An 18,719-nucleotide genomic window follows, 5' to 3' on the forward strand; every position below is an offset into this window, starting at 1 on the left:
GAGCTGCCCAGGGCACAACTAAGACTGGCAGCAGGGACAAATCCCACAAACACTCTTTAACATCAGCCCTATAACAATCCCCAGTGCCTGCTCCAGTTCACCACAATGCACATCTGTCCCAGCAGTGCTCTGCTCAGCTTCAGGACACCCAAATCTTGTCACAGCTGCCACTGAACTGCCTCAGTCAAGCTCAGGACTCTGTAGACAAAACTCCCATCAGAGACCATACATCAGAGGCTGCAGATCTGACTGCCCAAACACACCACAAACATGGACCATGCTATAAGCAGATAAAAAATGCCAATCCTTAAAAACATGCCCTTGCACCAGCAGCTTCAAGGCTCATTCTAAACTTCTCAGCCCTACTTTTTATTAATGTAATATCCTAAAACACATCTTGCTAGCTGATTTTGTGGTGGAAGAGACAGCCGCAGAAAAGGAGATGCAGTAGTCAACAGGGGTGCCAAGCACATGCTGTGGATGACTGCCAGGAAGGAAAACAAGTGTTATTTATGGCAGCATTCACTGAGCAGTGTACTGAGAACAGACAGACAGAAGCAGCAGGCTGTTGCTTTGAAAGCTGGTACCAAGCTCGACTTTCAACTTGTGATTTAATTCCACTGAGGTCCAGTAAGTTTCCAGTGCCACTTCACCATCACATACAGAAAACTGTTTACCAGGAAAGTCAGGATTAAGGCTACTGTAATCAAAACAGAATTATTTTTGTTGTGACAGGTCAATAAAGGTGCAATAACAGTGATATTACAACGCAGGCACTATGTGTAACCCCAGTAACAAGCAGGGCATGTTGCTACTGAACCTGAGGAAAGCGGCAGGTGCTCAGGTGTGAGACAAACCACAACTGTCGGGTGGCGCTTGATGAGTGAAACCCGGGCAAGGGGCTACTGGAAAAACGCTTTATTGCAGTGACCCGGCCGCCACGCTGCTCCCCACGCGCCCACGGCGGGACGAGCGGCGCCAGGCTCCATCCCCGACGGGCGATGGGCAGCGGGGGCGGCTCCAGCTCAGCGCAGCCGCCGGGCCTCGCGCTCCGACTCCAGCAGGGTAAGAACGTCGCCCTCGCGCACCGGCCCCTTCACGTTGCGGATGATGGAGCGGCTCGTGTCGTCCATGAACTCCACACGCACCTGCGGGGCGGGCCCGCGTCAGCCTGGCCAGGCCCGGCCCGCGGCGCCGCGCCCGCCCGGCCCCGCCCGCTCACCTGAGTGCACTGCCCCTGAGAGCCGGTCCGGCCCAGCACCTTGGTGACCTGCGGGGACAGAGCGGAGAGTGAGCGCCGTGTCGCGGCCCGGCGCGGCTCCCGCGGGCCCCAGCCCCGTACCCACCCTGGCCAGCTTGATGGGCTGCACGCGGCTCGTGTCCATGGCGGCTCCGGGGCGCGGAAAGGGGCGGCCAAACCCCGCGTCCCCTTATATAGTCCCGAGTCTCGCGAGACCCAGCGTTCCGCGCGCGCGCTCCCGGCGCCCCCCGCGGCCCTGCCCTTCACCGCGGCCAAGATGGCGACGGCGACTCGTCTGATCCAGCGGCTCCGCAACTTCCTGGCGGGGGTAAGAACGGCCCCGGGCTCGGGGCGCCTCTGCCCCGCGGGACGCTGCGCCCCCGGCTCCGCGGAGCCTCTGGCGCAGAGCGGCAGCTCCGCCTGACTCTGGCTTTGCCTTGCAGCGGGATCTCCAGGCGAAGCTGCAACTGCGCTACGAGGAGATCGCTAAGAGGTGCCGGGGCCGGGCCGGGCCGGGCGGCGGGCGGGGCGCTGGGCCGCCCCCACCCCGGGCCCGCCGCTGACGCTCGGCTCGTTCTCTGCCTAGGACCCAGCCGCCGCCGCGGCTCCCGGTGGGCCCCAGCCACAAGCTCGCCGATAACTATTACTGTAGCCGTGACGGGCGCCGCGAGTCGCTGCCGCCCATGGTGGTGGCGACGGCGCTGAAAACGCTGCCCGCGGGGGCACAGGCCCGCAGGTGGGTCTGATGCGGGCGGAGCGGGGTCAGCCTTGGTCCTGATCTGTACCAGGAACACAGAACGCGCCCAGCGGCAGTGGGAAGTTACTCAGATTGGCAGAGGACTGTGGAACTGATTGTTTGAGTTTATATTTCCTTGCAAATAAGTGAGGCGGGAGGAAGTTCACTCTGCTTTGGCAATACTTCACCTGCATCATCTCTGTCCAGCTCTGGGGTCTCCAAGAAGGGACCCATTGCAATGAGTCCAAAGGAAGCCACAAAGATCCTCCGAGGGCTGGAGCCCCTCTGCTCTGGAGCCAGCCTGGCAGATCTGAGAGTGCTCACCTGGTGAAGGGTCCAGGGAGAGCTCAGAACCCCTTGCAGGGCCTGAAGGGGCTCCAGGAGAGCTGCAGAGGGACTGGGGACAAGGCCTGCAGGGACAGGACACAGGGAATGGCTCCCACTGCCACAGGGCAGGGCTGGATGGGAGATTGGGAATCAGGAATTGTTCCCTGTGAGGGTGGGCAGGCCCTGGCACAGGGTGCCCAGAGCAGCTGGGGCTGGCCCCATCCCTGGAAATGTTCAAGGTTGGATGGAACTAGAAGCCAGAGAGGATGGTGGAAGTGTCCCTTCCCAGGGCAGGGGCTGGAACGAGGTGGGCTTTAAGGTCCCACTCAATCCAAACCATGCTGGGACTCTGATTAACAAACACCTCCAGCACTACTTTGCGGCTTGAACTTCTTATGAAATTCAAGTGTGATTTCATCAGAAGAGTGTTGCTAAAGCCTCTTCTCTCTCCTTCTTTCGCTACCACAGTTCAGGTGATGCAGAGACAACAACAGAGAAGAAACCAGTGACACCAGGACCACCACTGAGGAAGTGGGAAATTTCCAGGGATGAGCCCTACTTGTGAGCAGGGAGCGAGCTGTGGCTGCATGATGGGCACAGGTGGTTCCAGAGCAGCTCTGATGGGGAGGCTGTGCTGGATGTGGCTCCAAGCTGCTGGAGGGTGCTGATGTCTGATTAAGAAATGTATATAAAGCTGTGATTATTACCCCCCATTCTGTGTGTTTTATTTGATTTATTCAAGTTACTGCTGTTTAATACCAGTGTATTTGTTGGTTGGAATAGTAACACAGGACAGGGGCATTTGTAAGCTGTAGTCAGTCAATGAAGAGCAGAGGTGATAAAGCACAGCCTCGCTCACAGGGCTCCCTCCGGGCTCAGGTTCTGCGAGAGAAGTTCAGCGCCGTGGGGCAGTGGCCCCCACCGCCAGTGCCGGTGTCCTGCCGTGACCGCCCCCTGCTCGGTCCGGCGGAGCGCTGTCCGGCCCTCCCCGGGACAGCGGGGCACTGCCCGCCGCGGTGCTGAGGGACTTCCGGGGAGCTGGGAAGGGGCTGGGCTGGCCCGGGCCCGTTCCGGTGCGGCGGTGCCGATGCTGCAGGGCCGGGGCCGTTCCGGTGCTGTGGGATCGTTCCCGGTGCCGTTCCCGGTGTTGCGGGCTCGTTCCCGGTGCCGCGGGGCCGTTCTGGTGCTGCGGGCTCGTTCCCGGTGCTGTTCCCGGTGCTGCGGCAGCGCCGCTCGGCATGGGCAGGCCCCGCCCCCGTCACGTGGCCCCGCCCCGAAGGGCACCCGAGGTGGGCGGGGCTTCCTCAAGGGCGCGCGCTCGCGCCCCGCCCCCACGAGCACGCCATTGGTGGAAGTCGGGGTGGAGCGCACGCGCTTTTCCTGCACATTGCGTTTGTAGCGGCGCGGCGACCCCAGCGAGTCCCTCCGGTGCCGGCCCGCGGCATGGCTGGGCCGCGACTGCTGCCGCCAGGGCTCCCGGTGCTGCTGCTGCTGCTGGCGCGGCCGGTGCTGCCTCTCCCTGCAGGCACGGGTGAGCTGGGGGAGCGGCCGGGCTGGCGGTGCCCATTGGCTCCCCGCGCACGCCCTTCACTCTCATTGGTCGGAGCCCTCGTGCGCCGCGCGCGCGGGCTCCCCTGGTTGCGGGGGGCTCTCCCTGCCGGGCCCCCCCCCGCTCCCCTCACGCTCCTGTTCCCGCAGCCGCCCCGCTCCGCTGCCCCCCGGACAAGTTCCAGTGCACGCCCGGCGACTCCTGCTTCCCCCTGGGCTGGCGCTGCGACGGTCACCCCGACTGTGACGGCGGCGAGGACGAGTGGAGCTGCGGGACCGCGACCGCGGCGGAGCCGAGTCCCGGCGGCGCCGCGGTGACCCTGCCGAGGAGCTCGGCGGTGCCGCCCACCGGCAGCGCAGGTACGGGGCCCCGGGGGGCGGCAAGCCGGACCGAAGCCTTTGTTCCCCGCCGTCTCTGGCCGGTGCGGGCAGCTGCGGTCCCCGCGGGTCACTGTGAGTGGAGGAAGCGCTGTGGGGGACGCGAACCTTCAGCTTCCTTTGGAACGGCAATGACGCCCCTCAGGGCTCCCTCGGGAAGGGCCTTTGAAGTACATCCTTCCTTCTTCCAGAACATGCAATTCCCAGCAGCTCCTTCGAGAGGACACTGGAACCTCCCGAGCTCCTCTGACCTCTGGGGAATGGGCAGGCTGAAGGGAAGAGGATGAGGAGGAAGTCTGGCCCATCAAGGCTGGCCAGGAGCTGCAGACACAGTGTCTGGGCTTGTGTCCAGCTGTGTCTGCACCCCAGTACTGTCGGTACCAGAGCCCTGGAGCATCCTCTGTCAGACCCGTTGGCTGTTTGGGGTGCTTAGGAAGGCACTTCTGGCTTCCCTCACCCAGGGGTTTCCGAGGATGTGGAGAGGGGGGGGATTACTGCAGGTGCAAGAGACTGGGTTTGGGTTTGGTGTCTGCACATGTTCTGTTGGCAGGTGAGGTGAAGAGCTGCATTTTGGTTGTACCTGTGGCTTTTCAGTGCCATGAGAACAGGCTGGGATGCTGCAGTTCCAGCTCCAGGTGGAAAATTTCCCACCTTTCCCTGCTATGCATTTCCAGTAGAACTTTTTCTCCAGTAGCAGTAGATAAGGTTTTGCTTAAGTTGAAAAAGGCGTTTTGGTGCACTTGAGGTGAGCTGGGACCTCAGCCAGGTGTAGATTGCAGACTGCTTTGAGTGCTGCCCATAAGGTGAGTTGGAAACCTCATGGATTTGTTTCTCTTTCTTCACAGAGCCTTCAGCTACGCCTGAGGCCTCTGTGCCATGGAGGAGTCAAGGTTACACATGGATCTTGATTGTTGCAGGTATGTGAGACTCAAGAGTGCTGCACATGGTCTTGGACCTACCTACCTTGGCCTATAAATTGAATATCCTGATGGGATCAATTCCAGACCTCTATTAGGAGCTGCTTTTTCTGCACTGAGAGGCCTAAGGGAGACCTGACACCACAGCTTAAGTATTGCTGTGCCTTGGGTGTGATGTGTCCTTGGAAAGGCCATTCCATGCAATCTGGCACTAGCTTACCTCCTCTCTGTCTGTCCCTTGCCCTTGGGGACGCTGCTCATCTCTGCTTGCTGGCTCATGGTGTTGAGCAGCAGTGCTCTGTTGCAAGAGCAGAGCAGTGAGTGGGTTTCTGCTTGTGCACTCTCCTCTCTAGGGCTCCTGATTATCCTGGTAGTGGCAAGTTCTGTTGCTGCGTGGGGTCTGTCCAGAGCAAAACGCAGATCTGACACCTGCAGTCTAGAAAAAGCCTCCAGGGAGCAGCTGATGCCTGGCAAGGGCCAGAAAGGCTCCTTGCCCTGAAGGGTAAGTGTTTTTTGCATCCCATGTGCTCCAGGGAGAGGGAGAAATTTGTTCTTGCCTTGTGTTTCTGGCTTCTAGAGCTTTCCCCTTGGAAGGGGGGTAGGTTTTGGGGGTTAAGTTTTCCCAGCTTCCCTGATGCTTGCCAACCAGGGGCATGGGGTTTTGGTCTGCCCTGCAACAGCAGAACTCTCCCCTTTCCTCCCTGCTGCCTAGGACATGGAGCAGTCCTGCTGAGATACTAATCTTCTAGTGTGGGACTTTTTCCCTCCACTTTGCATAAATTGAATTCAAACTAGGTTTCTTCCCAAAGGACTGTCAATAACCAGGTGTTTTTCTGGCTTTGTAACAGGGATCCTTATCCCAAGGTGATAAGGTGAGACTAGCCTGGTCTGTCCCCTGCTCACCACAGAGCCTGACTGAATTGGACATCAGCTCTCAAATCTGGCTTGTTACACTGGAATACCAAGAGGATACTCCCTTTATGAGTGGTTCTTAGACTGTAGGACTGCCTTGGCTCCAGAAATAGCACAGGACCTTCCCTGGCACTGTCCATCAGCCCCCCCAAAGGTGTCAGAAATGCCTTCACTGTTCTGCATGACAGTTGTTACTGCTGATGCCCACCACTGTGGCCTTGGACTCAAAGATGTTTTTCTCCTTGAAATGCCACATGCTCTTCAACTGTCTCCTTCCACTTCCAGCCAAGAGCCTTTTGTCATCCGTCCCATTCTTCCCCCTGGATTTTGTCAGGGAACAGGAACTTTCTCACCTATTTCCAAAGGCACTCACTGGCTGCACAGGTCAGACAAATACTCCATGTTTGCACTACTGTTTGATGCTGCTCAGTCCCCTGCACAAGAGGCTTTTCCTGACAGTGCCACCGTGGGGGTGACAGTTGCTCTGGCTTTGCTGTGCTCTCACCTGAGCCCGTGTCGGGCAAGGAGCTCCTGGGCCCTGGGCTGGCAGCTCCTTTCACACTCCCTTCTTCCACATCTTCATGCTTGGCAGACCCGCTCTGCCCACGCCAGTGCTGAGTGCTGCATGGGGCTTCTCTTAACACTCTTAATGGCGTCTCCTTAGAAGTGTTCTGACATGAGTGGTGTCCCTCAAGGTCCGTACTGGGACCAGTGCCATTCCGGGTTTTCATCAGCACGTAGAGTGAGATCAGGTGGACCCTCAGCCAGTGTGAGGATGAGACCAGGCTGAGGAGTGAGCTGGGGAGGGGGATGTCATCTGGAGGGACCTTCAGGCCCACAGGAACCTCATGAAGTTTGATGCGTTTGCACCTTTGTTAGGGCAAACCCTGGACAAGAGATGGCTCCGGGGAGCTTTGTTGTGTCTTGTCCATGTCTAAAGGGGGGATTGTAAGAAAGATGGAGAGAGGCTTTTCACCAAGGCCTGTAAGGACCAGGGGCAGCAGGTACAAACTGACAGAGGCCTAGGTAGGACACAAAGGAGGGTTTTATGGCGATGCCCTGGCTCAGGTTGCCCAGAGCAGCTGCGACTGCCTCATCCCTGGGACCAAGCTGGACAGGGCTCTGAGCATCTTGGTCTAGTGGAGGTGTACCTGGAAGTAAGCCATGTCCTTGGCCAGGGCTCCACGTGCCACTCACACAGTGTCTGACCCAAGGACTGATGCTGTGTATCTCAGAACTGACTGTGCAGGGGCAGATTAGTGCCCAGTGCCTCTGGTTCAGCATTGGCCACGTGTACCTTGCACAAGTGATCACTGAGAGCGCCAAGCTGCTGCCTTGACTGCTGACCTCTGTGCCTTGAAGGTGGGAGCTTGGCTTGCCAAGCAGACACCAGTCACCAGCCTTGGAGTAGGAGTCTTCCGCTCCTGGATAGTGTGAGTGCTGCCATACCCCAGGGGAGTAACTTCTATATGTGGTGTGGAGTCCTGAGTTATTCCAGGGCTGCTATTTTTAGTACCAAGGAGTCATTTGCAAGGGCACACACAACCTTCTGTTTCCAGGGACAGACAGAGATAGCTGTGGTGACTGACAGAGGAGAATAAAGAATGTAAAATTAACAGTTTCTGGAGTTTTTATTTTTCCTGGATATGGGCATTTGCATGGATTCTGTATTTGGGAGGCCGGGGGCTGTATGACCTTTGGATTGTCACATCCTGGGAAAGAGGACTTGGGGTGGGTGGGCTGGCATGGGGTGCAGTGAGGAGGCCATTGCTGCTGTGCCTGCCTGGGACAGACGTGACTCCAGCACACACCAGCTGTAGCAGAGAAAATGAAATACAGGAACAAAGCAAACAGAGAGGGTGGGGACAGAAAGAACAGATGCCACAGAGGCACCTCTGCTGCTACTGCTGAACTGTGGACAAGCAGGGAGCTCAGCCAAAAACAAGGTGAAAAAAGTGCCTGAACTTGTCCCTTCTTTGCCAGATCAGAACACGAAGTGGGAGCACTGCAGGGCAGGAAGGGCTCCAGGAGTCCTGGCAGGACTGGGCTGAGCTGGGGCCAGTTGAAGTGCTGGTGCTGGCAGGGCCATGTGGCCGAGGTCAGCTGTCACCAGCCGGTCCCAGATCGTGCTCTGAGCTGCAGTGCCGAGCCCAGCCCGGCTGCTCTGTGGTACAAGGCAGAGTGTTCCTCCCTGCCATGGGGACTGAGGCCCTGGGGCAAACTCACAAGACATTGCAGGTCTTACTTTCTGCTCGCTGAGATGAGTGCTTCAGGGGTGAAAGAAAAACATTTTATGGATTTGTGCCAAAACTCGGGGCTGTGTTTCTGACAGCAATTTCCCTTCCTCTGTCCGGTGCTGGAATTGTTTTTGTTGTTCTAATCCCCAGGCTCAGAGACTTCAATTGTAGTGGAGCCCAAGCTGCTTTTCAGGCCAGGAGCATCTTTGTGCTCCATGTCTCTGTATTTAATTAGACCAGTTCATGGAGATCAGTGTGATGTTTTACATGTTGAAGTAGGGTCATGTTTCAGGATAAGGCCTCAAAGATCAGCCTGTTGAATTTTGGTTCCCCTTTTACTTGCAAATCCAAAGGATTATTTCCTCCCTTTCAGTTCCAATACTTCAGAGGAACTTTTACTGCCTACTTGCATTTCCAGTGTCCTGTTCCCTGTTCCTGTCCCTGCCTGGGTGAGTCATGGAGCTGAAGGCTGATGTGATGGCACAAGGCAGAGACACAGCAGCAGCTTGTCCCTCAGGGAATCTTCTCGGACACTGTGGAGGTGGAGGTGGTGCCTTCACCTCATCCCCACTAAATCTGCACTGTGGGACTTGAGGGATGAGCTGAGAGGTCATGACCATCTCCCTTCCCTGGCTGTGACAGCTGACAGCCGGGGCAGCTGCATTAGCCTTTAACGAAGGGCTGGTGCCAAGAGCAGCATCTGGTGTGGGGACACAAAGCCAGTACAAATCCTGCATGTCTGCACCTTCCTGTCCCATCAACAGGGGGTAAATTGAGGCAAGTTTGTGCTGTTTCCAGTTTGCTGTCATGGATGTCCTTCCAGGACACAACATCCAGCAAATGCAAGCAGCTAATAAGAACAGAATAAGGGAAAAGAGAAGTGCAGTGCTAGAAATAGTTCCTTACATAAAGGACTAGTGCCTCAATCTCATTAGTGTCTTAAGGAGCGGGCGCTTGGCCGCCTCCGAGTGCTCCGATGCAAACCCCAACCAGATCAGCAATCGGCTTTGGGACCCCGGCAGGTGCCACGTGGCACTGGGACACAGCTGTGCCCCTCTCGCTGCCCCAAGCCTGCAGCACCGTCCCAGTCAGCGTGTGGCCATGGGAGCGTTCCCATGAAGGCAGAGCTGCTGTCCAGTGGCCGGGAGCAGGAGTCACCGCTGCGGGAGGCCGGGCACCATGAGGCAGCAGCGCGCCCGGCGCGCGAGTCTCGCGGCCAGCCTCAAGATCGGGGACCACCGGGGCCGCTGCCGGAGCCCGGAGGAAGAGGAATCCTACATCCCATTTGCACAGGATAGCCTGGTAAGGCAATGGAACTCCATGCAGAATGTGGCAGATGGTAGTCAGGAGAAGAGCCAGACTCCCATTCAAAGGAACAAGTATCTGCTCAACATTAATGTGGGTGGCAAATTGTTCCAGATAGCTTACAAGGTACTTGCCCAATACCCCATCACCCGGCTTGGGAAGCTGGCGCTCTATACAGACCCCGTGAAGAAGCTGCAGCTCTGTGATGATTACTTGGTGCAGAAGAACGAGTACTTCTTTGATAGAGATCCTTCAATTTTCCACTACATCTTCCACTTCTACCGCAGTGGGGTCCTGTGGGTGATGGATGAGATGTGCCCCAGTAACTTTGTGGAGGAAATCGAGTACTGGGGAATCCATTTGAAATACTCCCAACGCTGCTGCCGGATCCTGTTAGAGGAAAAGCGAGATGAACTCAGTGAGTACCTGAAAATAGAGAAGGAACTGGAGGCAGAACTGGAGCCCATGGAGTCAGGGACGCAGTTTGATGGCAAGTTTCTGGGTCGGTTTCGGAAGATGGTCTGGAACCTCATTGAGAACCCGTACTCTTCTGTCCCAGCCAAGATCATTGCTGTCATGTCGAGCTTCTTTGTGCTTATCTCCATTGTGGGCATGACACTGAGCACAGTGGAGGAGATGAAAAACAAGACAGGGAAAATGTGGATGGAGCAGATGGAGATGATCTGTGCCATCTTCTTCACCTCTGAATATCTCATGAGGCTCATATCCTCCTCCAGCTTCAAGAACTTTCTGCGGGCAGCATTTAATGCTATAGACCTGGTGGCCATCCTGCCCTTCTACATCCAGATCCTCTTTGAAAATCTGGATGATGGAGAAATGCAATACCATGAGGAGCTGCACAAGGTGGAGAATGTGAGCAAGCTGGGCAAAGTCCTCAAGCTCATCAAGCTCATGAGGATCTTCCGCATCCTCAAGCTGGCACGTCACTCCACTGGCCTCCGGGCCTTCAGCTTCACCATGCGCCAGTGCTACCAGCAGGTCTGCTGCCTCCTCCTCTTCATTGCCATGGGGGTCTTCACCTTCTCTGCTCTCATCCACTCGGTGGAACATGATGTCCCTGGCACTGACTTTACCAGCATCCCCTGCGCGTGGTGGTGGGCAGCGGTAAGGTGGGAGCAGCTTCTGGGAGAGGGGCTGGGGGAGGCTCTGCAGGCAGGGGCTGCCCCAGTGCTCGGGGATTCACCGCTGCTGCTGGGCACAAGGCAGGAAGGACCCAGCCTTCCCACCTGCTCAGTAATGGTGGGAGTGCCCTGGTGCTCTGAGAAAAGGAGTCAGAGGTTTGGACTGAGCCCAGAGGCTCAAAAGCTGGTGCTGGGGTGGGATGGTGGGACAGAGGTGGTGCCTTGGGAACCTCCAGGGCTGAGTTGAACAAGTGGGATGTGACTCAGCTTTATCTGTCATGGGACCCAAGTGTTGAATGGATGCAGCCTGTGGGTATGGGGACAGCCACCCTAGACAGCCTAAGGCCTGGGCAGCATTGCAGCCCCTCTGAGCTCAAGGGGCACAAGAGCTTGTGGGTCTGAGATGGGGAACCCATGGCCAGAGTGTGACTATGGCTGCAGGCAGCACCCACAGTCACACTGTGCCTCAGCCCATGTCATGAGAGTGGACACAGACTGGACACAGCTGCCCATTCACTGCCCTGCTTGTGCCAGGAGCTGGCAGCTCTGCAGAGCTGAGCACTGTAATAAACCTGGCATTACCTCCGAGATGGGGAACAGCTAAAGCACCTGAGAGCCACAGGTTATGAGGACATTTTAATTTACAGATTAAATGATCCCACAGATCACTTCTGCTCTTATAATTCCCTTTGGCCATTGAAGGCTATCTGGTTCAAATTCATTCCTCCTTGAGGAAGAGCATCATCACCAGGTTCAAGCATTTGAACATCCCTTTCCCTGGGAGCACAGCTCCCTGCCAAGCCCAAAACTCTCTGGCCTCAGATCTCACCCTAGCCCTGCTCCCCATTTCCTAAACATGATTTATTCCCAGGCAATGCTTCTGTTTCTCCTGGAGGGAGGTTCCAGGAAGCTTTGTTTGTCTGGGGCCAGGCAGCTCACAGCCAGGAAGCTCTGGAGCCACGGCTCTGAGGGGGAAGGAAGCTCCTGCAGATGCTGACTGCTGGGGAAGGCTCAGTTCAGGGGTGTCCAGCTGCCTTTGAAGAGACACACACAGTAGCAGTGAGGGAGCAGGGTGTGGCCTCTGATCTGTGTTTCTTGGGTTCAGCCAGCCCTTTCCTTCATCTCTGCAGGCCTGCTGGGCACAGCCTGGACAGTGGAGCCCTGGCCGTGCAGGTTCTGGAGAGGGGACAGCTCAGCTGGCTGCATCAGGATCAGGGTCTGGCACTGGTCACAGGGTCAGGTGGCTCCACAGAGGGGCAGGAGGGAGTGAGTTCCAGCACTAGCTGTTGGGGTCTGCTGGGCTTGTTCCCATGGAGTTTTATCCTTTTCTGTCCCTGCACAGGTCAGCCTCTCCACTGTGGGCTACGGAGACACTGTGCCTGACACAATTCTCGGCAGGATGGTGGCATTTGTCTGCATCTCCTTTGGCATCATCCTCAATGGAATGCCCATCTCCATCCTCTACAACAAATTTTCTGACTACTATGCCAAGCTGAAGGCCCATGAGATGAGCCAGTCACTTCAGCTTTCCAGGAGGATCCAACTGAAGCAGCGAGTCCTGCGCAAGTTTTCAGAGTGCTGGAGAGCCGACCCCCGCTATTACCGCTGAGCACAGGCCCCCACCCCAGACATCCCCTGTCCTGGCCATCCTCCCTGTAGCTCCTGTCCCCCAGGGAGGCCCCAAGCTGGGGCTCTGTTGCTGCACAGGGGCTGCTCCCAGCTGGGACCTCTCTCACTGCTGCTGCTGGACAATGCTGTCCTGCAGAGCGGTCAGTCAGGGCTGTTTGTCTGCCCTGGGCTGAGGCAAGGGCACCCTGACATCACGGGGAGTGAGGATGGGACTAAAGTGTCACCTGTGTGAGGCAGGTAGCCCAGTGTGACTCATGTGCAGGTGCTGCTCCATTCCCTGCTGAGTGGGACACACACAGACTCCCCCTGCCCAGGGCCCCGGGACTCCCTCCCAGCCAAGCAGCCCAGGCCTGGTCCAGTGTGGAGATTTGAGTGAAGGCCCAGAGGAAAGGCTTGCAGCCATGCATCCTTCCAGCCAAATCTGCTCTTCTTCCCACTGCCCTGGAGTTTGATTCCTGACTTGGGATGCTGCTGTGATGGGACTCACAGGCACTATAGGCACACAGAGCTTGTAGCCAGAGCACCCCCAGGAACAGGATTTAATAAACCAGGCCCAAACCTTCATTGTCATGGATTCTTGTCCAGCCACTGTGTGTGATTCTGTAAACTGCTCATCATTTGGGGTGAGGAGGGGACCTCTCCCCAGGGCTCACAAGTCCCTCAGTGCAAGGACAGGGCTCTGTCCATACATTAGTTTTGGAATGAGGTACCTGGGCCTGGGTGCATTGGAGTTGGAGCTGGGATGTGCATATGATCAGGACACACCAGTTGGCTCTGCCCTGTATTCACGTCATGGGAGGCAGTGAGCAACATATCTGGGGGGGCACAGGGCGAGGATTTGCCCTCCACTGTGTGACCGTGTCCAGTGAAAGGGCTTCCTGAAGGGATGTACCCTTCCCTTGGGTGAGTTGGAGAGAGGGTCCTCGGGCTGCACGGAGGGTTGGCATGGGGAAGGGCCAAGAGCTGCTGCTGCTGCTTCCAGGTGAGCAGGGGAAAGAAACTGGTGCCAGCCAGGCCAGGGTACAATTCACTCACTAGTGAGCTGGAGATGCCAGGGAGACTCCTGGTATCAGCCTGTGGCTGTGGCTAAGCTGCTGATGTTGGGAGCTTGGAAAGAGACCTGGAGGAGCTGAGTGCTCTGGCAGGGACAGACACACTCCTACTGAGAGCTGGGCTGCAGGGGACAAGGGGGCTGTGCCACCAGGTGTGAGGGGACCCTGTGCTGAACACCAGCACCTAAACCCACTCCCCAGTAACCCACACTGACACCCACCCTCTGTGCACCTCCCCACCACTGACCTGACCCCACAGCCTTGGGCGGCTCTGGTTCCACCCCATTTCTCTTCCATGAGGAACATTCTCTCTGGTCACAGCAGTTTCCTCTGACCATCTTCCCCCAGAGCTCTCCTGCCCCACTGTCCTGGTTTCAGCTGCAATATTGTTCATTTTCTTGGCAGGGGCTGGTACAATGCTGTATTTTAGATTCAGGGTGAGAATATTCTTGATCACACACTGATCTCTCAGCAGCCAATTGCTGCTAGGAGACAGGCTGGGCACAGATCAGTGGCTGCTGAGCAACTGGGTATTGGGCATCATTTGTCTGTCTTGGGATTTATGACTCCCTCCTTATGGTGTCTCCCTTTTCATTACAAATATTATTAAATATTACTATATTTTATTTCCACTATTGAATTTTCAATTGGGTGTCTCAACCCAGACGTTTTACCTTTTCTTCTGGTTCTCCTCCCCATCCCACCAGGGTGGAGGGGGAGGCCAGTGCCTGCATGGTGCTTAGTTGCTACCTGGGGTTAAACTTCAACAGCCACCACTCACCTGCCCCTGCAGCATCATCTCCAGGCACCTCTACAGACACCCCCATCCCAGCCCAGACCCCATCACCACATTCCCCCAAGCACCTCCATCACCTGCTCATCTCCCTGCACCCCCAGCTGCAGGCTGATGGTCCTGAGACCGTTCAGCTTTCAAGGAACAGGGCACACCCACCCCGTCCCCTTGCCCCTGGAGACTGCGCTGCAGCTGCATCTTCATCCCTCCATGTGCACGCCCTTCCCTGTGCCTGAGAGATGTCTCCTTGCTCTGTTCCTGGCAGCAGTTCAGAGTCCACAGGCAGCCTTTGGAGAACAGCACTTTTAAATAGTTGCTCTGAATTAATTTTACAAGTCACAGCAATGCAGGAATGTACAGACATTTACAGGACATTGTACAGGCAGTTTCTCTCATATATTAGTGCTCTTGCTATATACATATAGTACAGCCTGCAGGAGCCTCTGTGTGGGCAGAGACACTCATGGCCCTGCACAGGGCACCCCAAAATGGAGCTGCGGCCCTGGTGCTGCTGTTTCACATGGGCTCCTTCAGGTTGGCTTTATCAGAGCTTGGCCCTGAGCCTCCCCTGGCTGGCCCTGTCAGGGGGTGACACCATCCTGGGCAGGCCCAGCACTCCCTTGCTTTGCTCGGCCCAATCTCTTTTAGAGGGTTTGTGGGACAGAGACCCCGCTGGTGCTCCGGAGGGAGCAGGTGCAGCCCCACTGCAGCCCCTGCAGGTGTGTCCAGCCCCTGCTCCTCCTGCCTCAGTGGCAGCCACAGCTCCCGGCCACCATGTCATCGTACTGCTTGAGCACCACGTTCTCGTCATCGTCGAAGTAGAGGAGGTTGATGGAGAAGAGCTTGTCGGGCACGCAGCAGGGGCTGCTGACGCCCTCGCTCAGCTTCAGGGCGTTGATGATGGACTGCACTGTGGCGTGGTTGGTCGGCCGCATGTTCTCGCCCAGAGGGAAGGGGCAGGAGCCTTTGCAGTGGAAGGCGTTGTACCCCCGTGGTGAGATGATCCAGTCAGACCAGCCAATCTCCTCAAAGTCCACGGACAAGGGATGCCTCTGGCAGGGCTGGAGCCGGCCCAGCGAGCGTGTGCTGCGCGACCTGCCCGGCTTGGGCGCCGGGAGATCAGGAGCCTGAGGCGTTGAATCTGTCAGAAAGGAGCATCCCATGTCATTGGCCACTGCGCGAGCTTGGGTGGAGAGAGAAGATACTGCAGCCCCCCCAGCCACCCCTCCCCACAGGTTTTGTCTGCAACCCTCTGGTCACAGCCTGTCACCAGCCCAGACAGAGCCAGCAGGAGGTGACAGCCTCAGTCTCACGGCCAAACTCAAAGCCAGCTTCACATCTGCAAGCAGGCGACACCCCTGAGCAGGCTACACCAGAAAGGAAAGAGCCTCTCCCAGCAGCAGGGAAGGAGGTTTGGATTTGAGGAGCCCACGTGTGGGGAGCACCTCCTGAGAAGGGATGTTGGCACCGAGGGAGTGGTGCCAGGCGTGTGGGACCCACCTGGGAAGCCGGCTGTGGGCAGCGACGCTCCGCGGCGCCCATCGTCCGTGAAAAGCACCAGCATGGGCTTCTTGCTCTCATGGTGGCCCCGGCCAGACGCAAACTGCAGTGGTGGGGGGTCCAGTGGGCCCTCCCCCCGGCTCTGGACTGTCACCAGCAAACCCTGGTTGCTGCTTTCATCTTCGGTCCAGTCACGAACCTGGGGAGCCAAACCAGTGTCACCATGGGCCGGGACAGGCACTGTGGTGTCCCCACAGGCAGGTCCCGGGACAGCAGCAGGACATGGTGACCCGGGACCCCTTGAGGCCACACTCTGTGTGCCGCGGGAAGGGATTGCTCCGGGCTGCAGCACAGGGGACACTACAGCAGGAGCCGGCACCAGCACACCCTGCAGAGCAGTGAGCCAAGTTCAGGGAAGGATGAAGCAGCCCCGGGGCTCTTGGCAGGATTATTTCCTCCCCCTCCCAGAGGATGTATTCCCCCCATGTCACTGCAGAGACTACAGACAGGAAACTACACTGGAGCCTGAAAGGTGAAAACAGAGGAAAAGTGACTCACAGCTGGTGTGATGGTAAAGACCTCCCAGCCCGAGGTTTGCAGTGAGACAATCCGGGCTGCCAGCAGCTTCTTCCCTCCAGGGGTGTCTGGATTGTCTTTCTCCAGCACCTGGTACACACTGACCTGGGGAAGGCAAAGGTGGTCACCCCGGTGTGCTCTGCCCAAGGGGTTAACCCTGGACAGAGGTGTGGGGGTAGATGGGGAGTTGTCAGCATGGATTTGTAACAACCTTGGTGTGCCTTTGCTGATGTTTGCATAAGCCAGAAGGATATTTAAGAACCTGCCGCAGTTAAACCATCATGATTCTCTGTGAAACATTTGTTCATGTGATCCTAGAGCCAGGCTGTGTTCCCATTGCAGGCAAATGAATGACCACAGTGTGCCAGTGGCACCCCTGGGCACAGGCTGGGGGACAGCTCCATCCCCATCCCCATCCAGGTCCCTGTCCCCATCCCATCCAGGTCCCTGTCCCCATCCCTGTCCCCGTCCCCATCCCTGTCCTCACCTGGCAGAAGTGCTGCCGTTTGGGCCCATCTGTGACATCTGTGACCCTCGGCCAGAGGCGGAAGAGGTGCAGCTCTGCCGTGAGGATCTTCTCGTTCTTGGCCACGCTGGAGAGGACGAACAGGAACCGCATCTCCTCGCTGTGAGCTGGAGAGAGGATGTGCTGAGGAGAGCAGAACCAGGGGCGGCTCCGCCACCGGCCGCGTTCAGCCCCTCCCCACAGACGCTCCCCAGCCCCTCGGGGACGACCCCCGCCCTTACTTTTCTCCAGGAAGCTGCGGACGGTGTTGCCCTCCAGGATGTCGGGGTTCTTGGTGACACCATCCGCGTTGGCGACACTGTTGAATAGATCCACCATGTACTGGGGCGGCTGCTTGGAGTGAGTTGGAGGGGCTGGCGGGTCTTCCATGCCAAAGACTTCCAGGAGCTTTTTCAGTGCCTCATCCCGCCGGATGGCCACGCTGGCAGGGCCCGGGCTCGCCGTGTGGGCCAGGGCCAGCAGCAGCAGCACGGTCCGCAGCATGGCTCTGTGCTCGCTGTCCCTGCACCACTCCCGCGGCCTCCCCGGCGCTGCATTTATAACTGGACTGCAGTGAAATATGCACAGGAGCAATCAGGAGGGTAAAGAGAGCTAATTGCCGTGCTAACAAGGTGAGAAGCCCGGCTCCCGGGCCCCCTGCATCAATTAGCCCCAGTACACAAGCGGGAGGCAGGACGGCTCACCAGGCTCTCCCAGGCTGGCAGGGACAGGGGGCTCTGGGGCCAGCAGCCCCTCGCCAGGGCCTCGGCTGGGCTGCATTCGCTCTCCGTAGGGGACTAACTGGATTTTAATGACGGCACTAATGGGACAAATCGGAGCACCTTTGTGTGGAGGAATGCAGCCCATCAAGATGAGCATCCCCTGCCCGGGCCGGTCCTGCCCCTCTCAGCCGCGCTGCGAGCGAGGATCGTGGCGGGGCTCGGTGCCACCCTGGTGTCCCCGCACCATGTCCCTGTCAGTGCGCAGGGTGCGGGCGGCCCCGCCTGTGTGTCCCGCCAGAGCCGAGGCCATGGGCACAGCAGGCTCCAGCAGGGACCCGGCCGTGCTGCGGCCCCGGGCTGTGCGTGGGGTCACACCGCAGCAGCAGCACCCTAAGCCAGCTGCTTCTTTTTTTATTCCTTTCTTTGTTTTTTTTTTTTTTTTTTTTTTTTTTTTTTTTTTTTTTTTTTTTTTTTTTAATAGGCTATTGGCTTCCGGGGAATTAAAAGGCATTTGCTGCTAATTCCTGAGTACTTGAACTTTACGAAATATCCCGGTAGCGGGATAAAAGCAAATTCTTTAAGTCTTATTCCATAATCACACAGAGAAACTAAGCTGGTGCAGGTGGACATGACACACTGTACAGCTGCCATGGGAATTAACGGAAAAAATTAGCATTAATTAACTAATTCATCAAGCGGCTGAAGGCCTGCTAGGACCACCTGATGGGAGACAAGGTGAAGGCTGATGTCCAGCGGTGCCCACAGTTTATTCCAGCCCAGAGGGCTGTTAATTATGCAGAACAGGCACGGCGGCACCGACTGGCTGGAGTTAATGGCGAGAGGAAGCTATCGGCATCCCCGAGATCCTCTCCCTGCTCTTGCCAGCTCTCCAGCAGCATGTCCCACGGGATATCTGGGGGTGCTGCAGCGGAGGCAGCTCTGCCCCGACACGCTCAGCTCCCGGTTCCCTCTCCTGTCTCCGGCTCCGCAGTTTGCAGCCGGGAGCAGCCAACCCGTGCACCCCCAGCCCGTGCCAGACGGCTGCATCCTCCGGGATGGTGGATGCGGAGGGGCCGTGGAGCTGCACAGCGGAGCCCCAAGGACCTGCAAATTGCCCACGATGTTTATTTTACAAGCTGCGAAACATTTTGTAGAGAGTTCATTTATACCCGCTGGTTAAAGTAGCTTTTATTAAAAAAA

The 18,719-nt window shown here is 57.4% G+C and overlaps 5 protein-coding genes across 5 annotated transcripts; 3 read left to right on the top strand and 2 right to left on the bottom strand.

Annotated features, from left to right (window-relative positions):
• Nucleotides 1-903: 903 nt before the first annotated feature.
• On the bottom strand, nucleotides 904-1,462 carry RPS28 (ribosomal protein S28). The gene is made up of 3 exons (XM_064734054.1): nucleotides 1,347-1,462; nucleotides 1,223-1,270; nucleotides 904-1,148 (listed from the first exon to the last, which is right to left on the bottom strand). The coding sequence occupies exons 1-3, from the start codon at nucleotides 1,383-1,385 to the stop codon at nucleotides 1,026-1,028; spliced, it is 210 nt and encodes a 69-aa protein (XP_064590124.1). The 5' UTR covers nucleotides 1,386-1,462; the 3' UTR covers nucleotides 904-1,025.
• NDUFA7 (NADH:ubiquinone oxidoreductase subunit A7) lies at nucleotides 1,444-3,016 on the top strand. The gene is made up of 4 exons (XM_064734053.1): nucleotides 1,444-1,568; nucleotides 1,684-1,733; nucleotides 1,827-1,976; nucleotides 2,772-3,016. The coding sequence occupies exons 1-4, from the start codon at nucleotides 1,518-1,520 to the stop codon at nucleotides 2,866-2,868; spliced, it is 348 nt and encodes a 115-aa protein (XP_064590123.1). The 5' UTR covers nucleotides 1,444-1,517; the 3' UTR covers nucleotides 2,869-3,016.
• A 629-nt stretch (nucleotides 3,017-3,645) lies between these two features.
• CD320 (CD320 molecule) lies at nucleotides 3,646-7,674 on the top strand. Its single transcript, XM_064734495.1, has 5 exons — nucleotides 3,646-3,834; nucleotides 4,002-4,211; nucleotides 5,075-5,146; nucleotides 5,500-5,648; nucleotides 5,995-7,674. Exons 1-4 carry the CDS (start codon nucleotides 3,747-3,749, stop codon nucleotides 5,643-5,645), a joined length of 516 nt encoding a protein of 171 aa, XP_064590565.1. The 5' UTR covers nucleotides 3,646-3,746; the 3' UTR covers nucleotides 5,646-5,648; nucleotides 5,995-7,674.
• A 1,395-nt stretch (nucleotides 7,675-9,069) lies between these two features.
• On the top strand, nucleotides 9,070-12,924 carry LOC135458876 (potassium voltage-gated channel subfamily V member 2-like). The gene is made up of 2 exons (XM_064734314.1): nucleotides 9,070-10,725; nucleotides 12,085-12,924. Exons 1-2 carry the CDS (start codon nucleotides 9,475-9,477, stop codon nucleotides 12,349-12,351), a joined length of 1,518 nt encoding a protein of 505 aa, XP_064590384.1. The 5' UTR covers nucleotides 9,070-9,474; the 3' UTR covers nucleotides 12,352-12,924.
• A 1,580-nt stretch (nucleotides 12,925-14,504) lies between these two features.
• Nucleotides 14,505-17,324, bottom strand: LOC135458875 (bone morphogenetic protein 4-like). Its single transcript, XM_064734313.1, has 5 exons — nucleotides 17,040-17,324; nucleotides 16,780-16,925; nucleotides 16,275-16,397; nucleotides 15,717-15,915; nucleotides 14,505-15,357 (listed from the first exon to the last, which is right to left on the bottom strand). The coding sequence occupies exons 1-5, from the start codon at nucleotides 17,299-17,301 to the stop codon at nucleotides 14,963-14,965; spliced, it is 1,125 nt and encodes a 374-aa protein (XP_064590383.1). The 5' UTR covers nucleotides 17,302-17,324; the 3' UTR covers nucleotides 14,505-14,962.
• Between the last annotated feature and the right edge of the window lie 1,395 nt (nucleotides 17,325-18,719).

Source organism: Zonotrichia leucophrys, chromosome 28, assembly GCF_028769735.1.
Source record: "Zonotrichia leucophrys gambelii isolate GWCS_2022_RI chromosome 28, RI_Zleu_2.0, whole genome shotgun sequence".
Taxonomy (NCBI): Eukaryota; Metazoa; Chordata; class Aves; order Passeriformes; family Passerellidae; genus Zonotrichia; species Zonotrichia leucophrys.

What these genes read in the sequence shown, in the direction of transcription:
- NDUFA7 (XM_064734053.1), top strand. Translation starts at nt 1,518, where the DNA reads ATGGCGACGGCGACTCGTCTGATCCAGCGGCTCCGCAACTTCCTGGCG. An exon ending in TCCGCAACTTCCTGGCGGGG is followed by an intron (nt 1,569 to 1,683) that starts GTAAGAACGGCC and finishes TTTGCCTTGCAG; the next exon opens with CGGGATCTCCAGGCGAAGCT. An exon ending in TACGAGGAGATCGCTAAGAG is followed by an intron (nt 1,734 to 1,826) that starts GTGCCGGGGCCG and finishes TTCTCTGCCTAG; the next exon opens with GACCCAGCCGCCGCCGCGGC.
- LOC135458875 (XM_064734313.1), bottom strand. Translation starts at nt 17,301, where the DNA reads ATGCTGCGGACCGTGCTGCTGCTGCTGGCCCTGGCCCACACGGCGAGC. An exon ending in CCGCAGCTTCCTGGAGAAAA is followed by an intron (nt 16,926 to 17,039) that starts GTAAGGGCGGGG and finishes TCCTCTCTCCAG; the next exon opens with CTCACAGCGAGGAGATGCGG. An exon ending in GCCCACAGCCGGCTTCCCAG is followed by an intron (nt 15,358 to 15,716) that starts GTGGGTCCCACA and finishes CCTTTCTGACAG; the next exon opens with ATTCAACGCCTCAGGCTCCT.
- RPS28 (XM_064734054.1), bottom strand. Translation starts at nt 1,385, where the DNA reads ATGGACACGAGCCGCGTGCAGCCCATCAAGCTGGCCAGG. An exon ending in AGCCCATCAAGCTGGCCAGG is followed by an intron (nt 1,271 to 1,346) that starts GTGGGTACGGGG and finishes CTGTCCCCGCAG; the next exon opens with GTCACCAAGGTGCTGGGCCG. An exon ending in CTCAGGGGCAGTGCACTCAG is followed by an intron (nt 1,149 to 1,222) that starts GTGAGCGGGCGG and finishes CCCGCCCCGCAG; the next exon opens with GTGCGTGTGGAGTTCATGGA.
- LOC135458876 (XM_064734314.1), top strand. Translation starts at nt 9,475, where the DNA reads ATGAGGCAGCAGCGCGCCCGGCGCGCGAGTCTCGCGGCCAGCCTCAAG. An exon ending in GCGCGTGGTGGTGGGCAGCG is followed by an intron (nt 10,726 to 12,084) that starts GTAAGGTGGGAG and finishes GTCCCTGCACAG; the next exon opens with GTCAGCCTCTCCACTGTGGG.
- CD320 (XM_064734495.1), top strand. Translation starts at nt 3,747, where the DNA reads ATGGCTGGGCCGCGACTGCTGCCGCCAGGGCTCCCGGTGCTGCTGCTG. An exon ending in GCCGCCCACCGGCAGCGCAG is followed by an intron (nt 4,212 to 5,074) that starts GTACGGGGCCCC and finishes CTTTCTTCACAG; the next exon opens with AGCCTTCAGCTACGCCTGAG. An exon ending in ATGGATCTTGATTGTTGCAG is followed by an intron (nt 5,147 to 5,499) that starts GTATGTGAGACT and finishes TCTCCTCTCTAG; the next exon opens with GGCTCCTGATTATCCTGGTA.